The sequence below is a fragment of the Macadamia integrifolia genome, chromosome 14 (assembly GCF_013358625.1).
Source record: "Macadamia integrifolia cultivar HAES 741 chromosome 14, SCU_Mint_v3, whole genome shotgun sequence".
NCBI classification, from domain to species: Eukaryota; Viridiplantae; Streptophyta; class Magnoliopsida; order Proteales; family Proteaceae; genus Macadamia; species Macadamia integrifolia.
The window spans coordinates 19,077,958-19,090,982 of NC_056570.1; the positions used below are offsets into that span (position 1 = coordinate 19,077,958).

A 13,025-nucleotide genomic window follows, 5' to 3' on the forward strand; every position below is an offset into this window, starting at 1 on the left:
TACCAAAACCTAAACTCTCACGTCCCTACTTGACCATGCTGAGTAGATGATTGTCATGAGAAATTTATTCAATTGTTATCCATCATAAAGGTGTTGGGTTATTCCTCCAAGGACGGCTATATTTACCATATAACAGTATGGTTGGCTCATAAAAATAAAGTTTATATTAACATTTATGGGAGAGGGGTCATTAAGAAAATGTATGGAGTAGTCCACCAATAAGGTATGATGGAATAGTTTTATATATAGGAGGGTAGTGAGGTTATTTGGGGTAAAAAGGAAAACGGTACAGAGAAGGTGATAATATAACCTCTCCTGACAGCTTAGAGAACTTTTTCTTAACATTTAATTATCACCCTCTACTCATGTATACGTTTCGAAAAATTAGATCAAATCGGTGGAGTCGATCAATTAATTCAATTTGGAATTGATAAAATTGATTAACCTCACTTTCTCTTACAGAGCCCAATCCAATAATCCTGAGTCTGAGGCAAATCTTGGTACAATGGTAAGGTTGCTCCATTGCGACCTCGTAGTTATGAATTTGAATTGGAATACATCCTCTTTATGAAATAACCCAACCCCTTTATGATGTGGATAACAATTGAATAAATTTCTCATGACAATCATCCACTCAGCATGGTCAAGTAGGGACGTGAGAGTTTAGGTTTTGGTACTAGTTAAGACTTAACTAACCAACCCGACCCGGATTGGGACTTGACCCGACTAACACTAGCATTATGACCCTCCCTATATGTGGCTGGAATTGAGAACTGCCAAATCAACCTCCATATGTGGCTGGAATGAGTGCCCATGGAAGAAACTTTAAACCCTTCTTTGCAATGAATCAACCATAAAAACTGTTTGCCATCTATGTGAAAGAATAAATGAAAGGATGCATTTGCAAACTAAAGGGACAGTTGGGAAAGACTTTTAGCCTCTACTTGACCCTTAAAGGTCACGAATCCAAACAGAGAAAAGAGAAAAAGAGGTTCAAAAGACAAAAGGAAAGGAGAGAGAGAGAGAGAGAGAGAGAGAGAGAGAGAGAGAGAGAGAGAGAGAGAGAGCGCAGCTAAGTTGAGTGACGGCAGGTATTGGGTGGTGGAGAGTGGGAGTGGGTGGCAGCACCACGTGACCGACCACCGTGGTGGACGTCTTGATTAGCTTCATATCCACGCTAACAGCCAAAAACCCAACCACAAAAAACCAAACCCAAACCCTAAGAAACAGCACCCAAAGGACAACATATAACAACAATTACAGAAGCTACAGTTTTAGAGAGAGAGAGAGAGAGAGAGAGAGAGAGAGAGAGAGATTAGTATCATTAACACATTGACAAAGTGTCCACCATGGTTGGCCACTATCACTAGTGTGATGTGTGTGACCTCTCTCTTTTCTCTTCCCTCTAATGCTAATGCTAGTGGTTACCTTTTCTTTTCTCTTTTGTCCCTCTTTTATTAGACTTTCCAGTTACCATCTCTTCATCATCTTCCTTCCATTCATTAAGCTTTCTTTCAATTTGAATATCATATCAATGTTAGCTGCAAACAGATAGCTAGATTTTATAGAATGGGGAGTGATGGAGAAACAACCTAACCAAGTTACACTATCTCTCCCCTCTAACAATAACATCAAGGAAGAGCCTTTCAGAAAATCATCTCTTCTTGCTTCTACTGCTTCTGCTGGTGGTGGTGGTGGTGTTGATAGATTGAAAAGAGATGAATGGAGTGAAGGTGCCGTCTCAAGTCTCCTCGACGCCTATGAATCGAAATGGGTTCTTCGAAATCGAGCTAAGCTTAAAGGACAAGATTGGGAAGATGTGGCTCGTCATGTCTCTGAAAGAGCCAACTCTAGTAAGACGGCCAAGACACAGACGCAGTGTAAGAACAAGATTGAGTCCATGAAGAAACGATATAGATCGGAGTCAGCCACTGTAGAAACTTCCTCGTGGCCTCTTTTTCATCGTCTTGATCTCTTGCTTCGCGGTGGAGCTCAAACTCCTCGGTCCCCATCTAATCTTCCTCCTCCTCTTGTGCTACTTGATCAACTACATCCACCACCGTCACCAGCACCAGCTCCACCGGCACCACCACCTCAGCCTCCTCCTCCACCTCTTGGTATCCAACAAGATTCTCATGAATCCAACGGGGTTGAACTTGAATCCAAGGTTTGTAACAAATGTCTTAACCCGTTCAAATTTTCCATTACTTATAGATTTCCCAATTCTTTGTTAATCACTTCAAAACAGTTCCTCCAACCCAATGGGGTCTTCTCATGGTTCATCCTTGATTTGATATTGATCTTTCCTTAATTTCTTGCAAACGAGAATAGGATGGAATTTTCTGCTACGGGGTTGCAGGAGCTTTCCTACTGTCCATTCTTGTCACCAAGGAAATATGATCTTGAGGGGTATTTTGAAAAATATGAACACCTAGAAGGGTATTTGTGAACCCGAGAGAGAAATGAATTATTTCTTTTTTTTTTTGCTATGAACCAGGGTAGCAGCAATTTTTTTTCCTTCACGGGGGTAATGATTAGATCATGTTCATTAATGTCTACGATTATTTCTTTACAGGAAGATGGTGTTGGAGTGAAATTATTGGAGCATGGATCAGATAAAACTCCCATGGAGATGGATAGTAGCACACCACCAGTCTCTAATGGGCAAAGGGAGAAGTTGAAGTCCAAGAAAATGAAGATGAGAATGAAGAGAAAGAAAAGAAGAATGGGAGGAGATTGGGAGGTGGCCCAAAGTGTCAGGTGGTTGGCTGAGGTAGTAGTGAGGTCGGAGCAGGCAAGGATGGATACAATGAAAGAACTAGAGAGAATGAGAGCTGAAGTTGAGGCCAAGAAGGGAGAAATGGATCTCAAGAGAACAGAGATTATTGCAAACACTCAATTGCAGATTGCAAGGCTCCTGGCTGTTGATGTCAAAGGCATTGATTCTTCATTGAGGATTGGAAGGAATTGAAGACCAGTAGTGGTCATTGAGTTTGTTCTAATTCTTACATCTGGTGTATATGTAAAATAAAGGCATTCCTACTGTCACAGTATATTTTTATGTTTTGACTGGCTCTATGGTGCTTACTACATCAAAATAACATGTGGTCTCCATAGATGATTACAGGTAAAGAAGCAAACAGGAGGTAAAATTAATTTTGATTTTTTTTTTTTTAATTATGATTGTATAACCTATATAAAACTCTTAGAAGATTTATAATTATATTTTAAGATGCGATCATTATTTTCTTTTCAAATCAAAGAGATTCGATAGTAAAGTAAAATTTAATCAAATTAGGTATTATTAGGGAAAATTTCTATAATTCTCGTAAATTTACCCAATGTTTACTCTAATTCTTTTACTCGAAGTTTAATTTCTGATTCTATCCAAAATATAAACTTTCACCTTTTTTTCTCCCCTTGTACTTTAAAATGTCCAAATTATCTACCCTGTATGCCTCCTCCCCTGGAGCATTGATGCAATTAAAGAAGTAGGACTATGAATGAGAAGTTGAAGCTTTGACAGAATGATGTTGTTGAACCCCTTGGTAGCGAGCCTGAGCACAAGGATGTCATCGTTTCTTGGAGGCTCACGTTCAACTTCTAGAGGGAGAACATGGTGAAGCAAGAACTTCCTGAGCATATCAAGATGACCCTCTTTGAGGCTGGATACACCATGTTCATGAGTACGTCAACCTCCTAAAACCCAGCGATCCCATTGGCTTTAACATCATTGACTAGGGGTGCAAGTTTGGCCTTGCCGGCCGAATCTACATTTTCCCGTCTTGAGTCCGAACAGGGCCTGGGCTAAAATAATACTAGGGGTGTCAACCGGTCGGGCCGGTCCGGTTTCAGTCGGGCTTAATTGGGCTTGAAGACTTTTAAATTCTACACCGTGTCTGCCCATTTAACTAATCGGGCTTAGTTATTGAGGGCATGGTACACTTTATATTCAGTCGGTTGGTCTCGGGCTATAATCGGGCTATCTTAATCGGGCTTTAGTCGGGCCTTAACCGGGCTACGGACATGTTTAATGTTAAACAGGCTTTAATTGGTTTTTAAACGGGCCCTTTTTAAAATGTGCTCTTATATTCCGACCCACTCATGCAAGTCCAAAAAAATGATAATAAATCAATAAATGATATCAAATATAACCATTATTTAAAATGTGAACATGTCTTTCACTTTTTAGTTTTTATTCTTTAATTTGGGGGGGGGGTAAAATAGGTATTCTACAATCATTAAAGGGTCGGGCCAAGTCGGTGCACAATAGGCCGGTCTCGGTCGGGTGTTATTCGGTCGGTCTCGGTCGGGCACCCAACGATCCAAGTAGCAAAACCGAGACCGACCATTAATAAACGGGCCGGGCTCAAGCCCGACACGTTTAATAAATGGTCTGGGCCGGTCGGTCTATAAACGATCGGTCCCGATCGGGTTAGTCGGCTCGGGCCACGAATTGACACCCTAAATTATACGCACTGAAAGCATGTTAGGGCAAAAAATACCATACCCTGACTCAAGGCTGGGCCGAGTTAGGGTTAAGGCCCTAGGCTAATCCTGATTCTTGACCCGGCCCAGCCTCGACCTTGACCTTGATACCTCAATATCCTGATCTTGACCCTGAATCATACCCTAATTGTAATATTGAATGATATATAATGTAGTAAACTAAGTAGTAATTATTGTACCCTGATAAATTGTAAATTGAAACTTGTAATCTTAGCAAAAGAAAAAAGTTGTAAGTTGTAACCTTAAGTCCCTCTTTGGTATAACTTCTATTTTTTATTTTATTTTTCTCACAAAAATGATTTTGGTTGTATTTCATATCATTTATATCTTCTATAGAGCTTGTTTCTCTAAAAAAAAAAAAAAAAAAAAAAAAAAAAAAAAATCACAGATAGGTCATGACCCATTTGTGTTATTGCAAAAAAAAATCAGTTTTGGTCATTTAAGCAGAGACTTCAATGAGCAAGTGTCCAAAAGTCTCAAAATCAAAGGGTAGGAGCATCATTTTCTCTTTTAATTAGGAAGCAATGTGCCAACCCTCATTCTGCTCCTCCTTTTTCTTCCTCCTGCAACCCCATCTGCCTCTCTCCTTCCCTCTTATTTGGATTGCCACAATGATGCTTTCCAATTTTCAGTTTTCACCATCCGGTTCTTCTCTCTTATTCACTTTCCTTCTTGTCATCTCTCTGGCTTTTGCTTCCAAGTTTGGTCACAAGGCAATGTAACACTTGAACCCAACTCAATAACTAAATAAGAGGAAATTAGGGGTGTCAATTGGTCGGTTCGGTTTGATTTTGGTCAGGTTGAATCGGTTTCGGTCTAGGAATGAGGGAGACCAATCCGTTAAGGAACTTCGGTTTTTCGGTCGGTTTCGATTTTGGTCTTGTTTGGTTTCGGTTTATTTCGGGTTTTTAGTATTGGTTAACACCGGTTTAGATCAGTTTATTATTGGGTTAACACCGGTTTAGATCGGTTTATTAATGAGCTTGAACCATAATGAAATCTTACATTCATAACCTATATTGACAAAATATTTGGCAAAAACACTATAATTTGTGGCAAATAAAGGTTTATCAAAGTAAGGGAAAGATAACTAATATTGAAACCAATTGATAACTAATATTGAAATCACAAAATGAACCCTATTATCCAATCATTCATTTAACCATTGTATAGTGAACAAGCAAATCAATGCAAGCATTGTTACAATTTACAAATCAATTTCCTATCCACAACCTCATATTCATTGATTTGTAACAATTCCCCTTAAAATAAAAAATATTCTCACTAATATTGTAAAAGATGGACAGTCAATTCACCAATATATAATCTCATAATCATTCATTTTTTTATTGGTTTCATTCGGTTTGGTTTCAGTTCGATTATTGGTTGATTCGGTCTGAATCAATTTTTAGTCGGTTTGGTTCGGTCAGTTTTGATCGGTTTTATCGGTTTGGGCTAGGGATTGATATCCCTAGAGGAAATTACACTCCCCTCCCCTATACTTTACCTAAATGTCAATCACCTCCCCTCTACTTTGACACCTATCAGAATACTACCCTAAAGTTTCTAGATGCTTGCTTCCGTCTCATTATTCATTAATAGTGTTAAATGTTGAACTAAAAGGACAAACTTACCCTTATCATATCTGAAACCCCAAATGTAATCTATTAAAAGATAAACTTACCCTCATCGTCTTTAAAACCCCAAACCTAGCCTCTTCAATCGAATTTAAGGTAAAGAAAGAGAGATCTGCAAGTAGGCGGCATTCTTGTTCTTCAGCGGTGACCAGAGTGAGATAGCGGCGATGGTCATCTTCGGCCGTCTCTCTTTCTCTCTCATATGGAGTTTTGAAATGTATTAAAGAAGTGAAATAGGCCTTTGTCCTCATCAAGCCATGTATTAATAAAGCAGTTGCAATTTGCTCTTCTTGAATGTTATTAGAAAGCGTGCTCCATAACACGTCTTCCTTTTTAGTTAAGGCAATGTATATCAAATTTCTATATTCGTTTTGTAATCCGAACAAGAGGCAGAAACGGCAGAACTCATTTACTAGTGTTAACCCAGTTAAAATTTTCCATTAAAATATTTTATCAACGACGATTACAAAGGTAGCAACCAAAAGAGAAAGCAAAAGCACCCTTTACAAAATCCAAAACGCAAGAAAACCAGAGCCCACCACCCCTTTCACAAGACAACCCCATAATCTGATCATGAAAATTACATCAATACAAAAATCATCTTGAGCTTTACCAGTCGGCACTGAAGATCCCAGCAACCTGATTTCCCCAGGTTCACACAAACGCATCAATTGGTAACTTCATAACCCCACCATCGCGGTTCCAGCCATCAGAGCAACTTGATCTCAAACCCTCCTCTTGTTCACATCGATCAATTTATTAGGAAATGATAACACTTTCTCGTTCTGATTGAACCTGTGAGGAAACAATTGAACACAAATACAATGGAAACAATACAAAACACAAAGAGATATTTACGTGGAAAACTCCTTCAACATGAAGAAGAAAAACGACGGGACCTTTCTCAAAGTCCACCCAAATCTTCACTATAAATTTTAGGTACAAAACCTAAATCCAACTAGATACAAAATCTATTCTCAACAACATCAAATGGATAAACATCCACAATTCCAACAACAATGGAATCCACAAATATAGTGAAGATAAAACAACAATATCAACTCCAACAAGAGAAGAAATTGAAAGATCTCACCCAAAATAGTGGTCTAAGAAGCATCCACGAAATCTGGAACAGAAAGCTCCAAAGGATGATCCAACCGTACAAATGAAGAGCAAGAAGTTATGAACACACTCTCCAAATTTCAGCTCAATTGGACAATGGATAGAGCTCCGATCGTCGACTTGTTTGCTGCTGCCCAGAGTGATTTTTCTTAGGCCAAAACGACTCTAAGTCTCTTTGCCTCCTTCTCTTCTCTGTTTCTTCACTTGTGAAGCTACCTAAAAGATGGGTAAAACCAAAGAAAGGAAAAAAATAATGGTCTTTGACCATTATACCCTTTAAGAGCCAAACATATAGGCCCACATTGGACTGGACAAGGCCCAAAAGCCCAACAAATCTCCCCCTCCAGCCCAATGAGAGAGATTCCATCACAGACAACTCAATTAGAACCCATGCTGGGTAGGCACCGACAAAACTCAAACTTCTCTTTAAGAAGTGCCTTTGTCATCATATCAGAAACATTTTCCTCAGTGTGAACTTTCTCAAGTTCTAACCCTTTGGATTTTAAAGTGCCTCGTATCCAATGGTACCTCACATCAATGTGTTTCGACCTCGCATGAAAGGTAGAATTTTTCATGAGGTGAATGGCACTTTGACTATCACAAAATAACACATACTTGTCTTGAGTGCAACCAAGTTCCTGTGTGAACTCTTATGGAGTTTGCGTATAATAATAGTTATCAAGCCACGATCGGAATGGCTCCATATGAGGCATTGCATGGCAGAAGGTGCAAAACTCACTTATATTGGGATGACATAAGAGAACAACAAATGCTTGGGCCAGAGATGATACAGATGACTTACGATAAAGTTGATGTTATTCGTGAGAAAATCAAGGCGGCCCAATCTCGACAAAAGAGCTATACGGATAATCGCAGAAAAGATATTGAATTCCAAGAAGGGGAGAAAGTATTTTTAAAAATCTCTCCTACCAAGGGCTTACACAGGTTCCATAGGAAGGGAAAGTTGAGTCCAAGATATATTGGCCTGTTTGAGATCTTAAAACGGGTTGGCTCAGTAGCATATATGTTGGCCCTTCCGCCATCTTTCAACAACGTGCACAATGTGTTTCATATTTCAACGCTTAAACGGTATGTACATGATCCATCACACATGCTAACCGTGGAACCAGAGTACTTAGAGGCTGATATGACTTTTAAGGAGTAGCTGCTGGAATCCTGGACCAGAAGATAAAGACTCTACGTAACCCGATCCATTGCTTTTGTAAAGGTGCGATGGGCCAATCGTTCACTTGAGGAAGCATCCTGGGAGAAAGAAGCTGATATCTAGGCTAAATAACCTCATCTTTTCGAACTACCAGGTAACTTTAATTTCGAGTATGAAATTTTCAAAGGGGGGTAGAAGTAGAGCCCTACACTTTAAATCTGGTTTATTGATCGGTTGGTTCTGTTTGGTCTTGCAGGGTTTGAACTGGAACGGGTTGATGCCATTGCCTTGTGGTACATGATAGCAAGAGTGATGTCGAATGCGGGGTGACTGGATGAGATTGGGTCGGTACTCAAGATGATCTGCACGCCTAAGTCGTGCCCTTGCACATATCACATGGCCATGTATGAGTTGGAAAGGTACGTTATCATATTTGAACGATAGGATCTTGATCTACAACACGTGGCGAGAGTGAAGTACATGTTATGACTCTATTTTCTTCCAAAATACAGCAAGGTTGGCTTGTATGGCCAACTGGTGAGTGTCACTGGTAGGTGCGAGACCCACTAGTGTGACCCACCTGTTGGGGTATTGTGGACTCTAGCATGCCCTGCTTGGATAAGCATGTGTGTTTCGACCTCCTCGTCATAATGAGTTCTTGTATACCCGATGATGTCGGCTACATCACTCGAAAACGTAATTTAATGCACTTTGGTCCATAAATGGGCAAAACCAAATAGGCCTTACAAGATATTTATGAACCAAGTTATAAATAGCCTTTATAACTCTTTCTCCTTCATTTATGGTTTTTAGAAAAGTTGGTGAGGGAAGTAAAGAGGAGGGATAAAAGAAGAAGAAGTGGAGAAGGAAGAGGAAAGAGGCTTACCCCTGGATTCCAGAGTCACACCTCACCTTTCCGTCACCGAAATGGTGTCCGGTGTCTTAAGATCTACATTTTGAGGTAAGAAACACCATAAACCCTTGAGATGTGATGAAACCCTGCTTGTATATGTTTGAATCTAGAGGATAATGAAGTCATTGTATGGTTTCCTTGAAGTATTCCAGAAGGAAAACAAAGATTTGGAGGTTATTGAAGTGGCATTTGATTTTGGGAAGAGGATTCCAAGATTTGGGGGTTTTCAAGTAAAGATATGATTTCTTCCCCCCAAATCTTGTTAATGGCTTAGATCCATGGTGCAATCAGGTAGATGATGATTCGAATGTGTGGAAAATGAAGTGGGAACCACCTTAATAGGGTTCCAAGAGTTGAAATGGAAGGAAGAAGGAAAACAACAAAATCTGAGAAAATCGACGGGTAAGATCGGCAGGTGCTTGACCTGTCAGTGTGACCTACCAGTCACCCCTGACCCCTCTGGTTCTACCGGCGGATAAGATCGACAGGTGCTTGACCCTTTGGTTTGACCTACTAGTCACCTCTGTCCCCTCTGGTTCTACCAGTGAGTAAGACTAACAGGTGCCTGACCCGCTAGTATGACTCGTCGGTTTACGCAGACTACATAGGTGGGTTCTTCTACCTACCTATATGACCCACTTGTAGCCCAAATGTGCTCCGATTGAAACCAAACTCACCGACAACCTTCTTCACACTATTAAATGTGTCATGACCATATTCTACATCTTTTATAGTCCCGATTTGGATGTAATTCTAAATCCTTTATCTATGCTAGGTTTCAAGAAGCTCATCTTCTCACTTCGGATCTTACCTGTACCGTGAGTGCTGATTCTTCTACAAAAATTAGTAAGTGGGGAGAGGACTTTGATCTTAATTTTTGGAGTGTTTTTGTTATCCTATGCATTCACAGACTATATTGACATTTCAATTGCCATTCTCATGCACGTGATTGATGAATGAATGATACATTTAGAACTGAACATATTGTATCTTAAATTCTATATGCATGATTACTTGCTTGAAATCTTGAGCATAGATTTATCATATGATGAATGATGATAACGATGTTTTTCGATCATATGTGAGATTTCTAGATTAGATGCCATAGTCAGCTTGGAAACAAATACATTAGTATACTGTGGAATGGGACACAAAAATACTATGCAGTTGTTCTATCTCATGTAGGAGCATGTGGTTAGGACTTCATATTCTCTCGTGCTATGACCCTTCCCAACTGGGGTTTATTTGTTAGGTTATCACTTGGGGGAAGCATCGATCGTGGATCGCCGTGGTGGTTTGACGTACGCTTGGCTGAACATTAGGACAGTTGGAAACCTAGGTGATATATTCAGAGGGCCAATCGTACTGCTTTTAATTTCTACTATGGTTCAACCATGATTTACATTTCTGCTGTGTTTCGGTATGATTTACTTTTTTGAGTACTCACGGTGGGCCTTCTTTGACAACCCTATAGGATTATTGCGGGATGGAGAACGTGTCTCGGACTCGGGGCATACGTGTACTATGATTGTGAGTAGCACGTTACCTATGACTTAGAATGATTTGTTTAGGTGGGCTAGGATTAAAATGAATCTCATGCATATAATATCATTTGAAATGCATTTGCTTGTGTGCATCTTTCTTTCCATTTACTGAGCTAGTGAGCTCACCCTTCGTGTACACACCTTGTTAGATGATTTTGCAGGATATTTTGTAGAGGAACCCATGTCAGGTCCCACTGATGAAACCCTAGTGGGGGATAGGTGGGTCCCCGAAGAATTCGAACACAGTGACTACTGCCCATGTGAGGGTTGTGTTGCAAGACAATAGTGATAGATTCCATCTACTGTACTCTTTTGATTCTTTAGTAAATTTCCCTTTTGTGCTCTCGATAGTTAAATTGCTATTTCTTATGTAAATATCATGCCTACGGGCCTACATGTAAATACTATATGTATAACAATTTAGGTATCAAGAGTATATGGGAAATTATAGGTAATCATTTATGACAAGACTTCCGCTGTATTATATTTTTATATTCCATTGATTACTTGTGGCTTGTTATGCTGTAGTTACTATATCAGATGATCTTGGTGGTTTTGGGTTACCTGGAGGAAACCTGATCACTGGTCTGGTTCTCTGTGAACGGGGTGTGACATCATCGTTGGTCGTATTACTGTCCTGTAGAATTTTTCCTTGAGTTTAACAGGCGTGCGTTTATCACATAGCACTCCCGAAGCACTTCTCCACTTCATCCATCCCACTTTAATTCTGTTGGAGGCATCATTTTCTATATCACCCTCTTTGCTAATGATTGACCTCAGATATTTGAAATAGTCATTTTGTGGTAGTTCTCGCCCCTCAAGTTTCACCACTTCTCATAGTCTGGCTAAATTGGCACATCATATACTCTGTCTTTGTTCTGCTTATCCTAAAACCTCTTGATTCTAAGCTTGATCTCCATAGCTCCAGTTTAGTATTAATCCCTTCCGTAGTCTTATCTATCAAAATAATATCATCAACGAATAGCATACCCCATGGGACCTAGTTTTGGATGTGCTTAGTTAGATCATCCATGATGAGAGTAGACAGATACTGGCTCAAAGCTGATCCTTGGTGTAACCCAGTTGTAATTGGAAACTCGTTACTTTGACTTTCTGTAGTTTTGACACTTGTCACCACTCCCTCATACATGTCCTTAATTATATCTACATAATTTAAAGAACCCCTCACCTTCCCTAAGACATACCAAATAAGATCTCTAGGTACTCTCTCATACGCTTTCTCAAGGTCAATAAAGACCATATGGAGGTCTATTTTGTGAGCTCTAAATACTTCCATAAGTCTTCTTAGGAGGTTAATAGCTTCTGCTTTTTATGGACAACTACAACATGTTGGTGTGACTAAAGTTAAAGAGGCCCTACGAAAGATGAAAATAGGTAAAATACTACCGTGTGGGGCTGAAAATTGATCTGCTGCACTCGAGACCTATTACGGTAAGACAAATTTTGGGATTTTAGAGTTGAAGATGTAATAAGGGTAAAATGTGTCATTTCATTTTAATTTTAAAAACTAACACCTTAAGATAGAGATATATAAATTTCCCTAAAAAAAAAAAATGAAAATATAACGCTTAACCCAAATGGCATACCACAACAATTAACAACCTCCGTCAACCTATTAACTTCAAAATTTCTCCATTGAGGTTTTTCCATAAAGAGTACATCTAAGTTCCTCTTCACAGGAAGCATTTATTATCCCATGTGTATTGGGAAATCTGAAGAAAACATCCGATAATAGAACTTTGCAACTTATTTCCTTGAAAAAAAAAAAAAAAAAAGCATAGCTAGAATAAACTAAATTGATAGAAAAGGATTTTATTGCCAAAGAAAATGAAAGTTGCCCTCCATGGATCCATGTGTTGAAGTTCAGTTGATCTACCACACCTTTGAATTTAGACAGAAATATGTTGCCCAATGTAGGGCCAGAGCTTTTACCACTTCTATACTTTTCACAATACCTTCAGATTCTGCTTCATCAAGTTTGCTACCATCCTTCCCATACCTGAAACTTGAGCCACCAACAACTTTGCATTAGGTTCCCAGCTCGTCCATTAATGTTAATTTTTAAGTGGGGGGATGAAGTTTTCATGGAGGAAGAAGGTCGAGGTAGTTCAACC

General features: G+C 39.4%; 2 protein-coding genes across 4 annotated transcripts in view; one reads left to right on the plus strand and one right to left on the minus strand.

Annotated features, from left to right (window-relative positions):
* Positions 1 to 1,351: 1,351 nt before the first annotated feature.
* On the plus strand, positions 1,352 to 3,076 carry LOC122061216 (trihelix transcription factor ASIL2-like). Its single transcript, XM_042624423.1, has 2 exons — positions 1,352 to 2,167; positions 2,576 to 3,076. Exons 1-2 carry the CDS (start codon positions 1,580 to 1,582, stop codon positions 2,969 to 2,971), a joined length of 984 nt encoding a protein of 327 aa, XP_042480357.1. The 5' UTR covers positions 1,352 to 1,579; the 3' UTR covers positions 2,972 to 3,076.
* Positions 3,077 to 12,517: 9,441 nt separating this feature from the next.
* The window catches only part of LOC122061381 (TMV resistance protein N-like), a 28,136-nt gene continuing 27,628 nt past the window's right edge, over positions 12,518 to 13,025 (minus strand). For 2 of the 3 annotated variants that reach the window (XM_042624627.1, XM_042624624.1), the window contains one exon: positions 12,518 to 12,916. The gene's annotated coding sequence lies outside the window, so the exon portion shown is untranslated. The remainder of the gene's footprint in view (positions 12,917 to 13,025) is intronic. The other variant, XM_042624626.1, reaches the window with a different exon arrangement.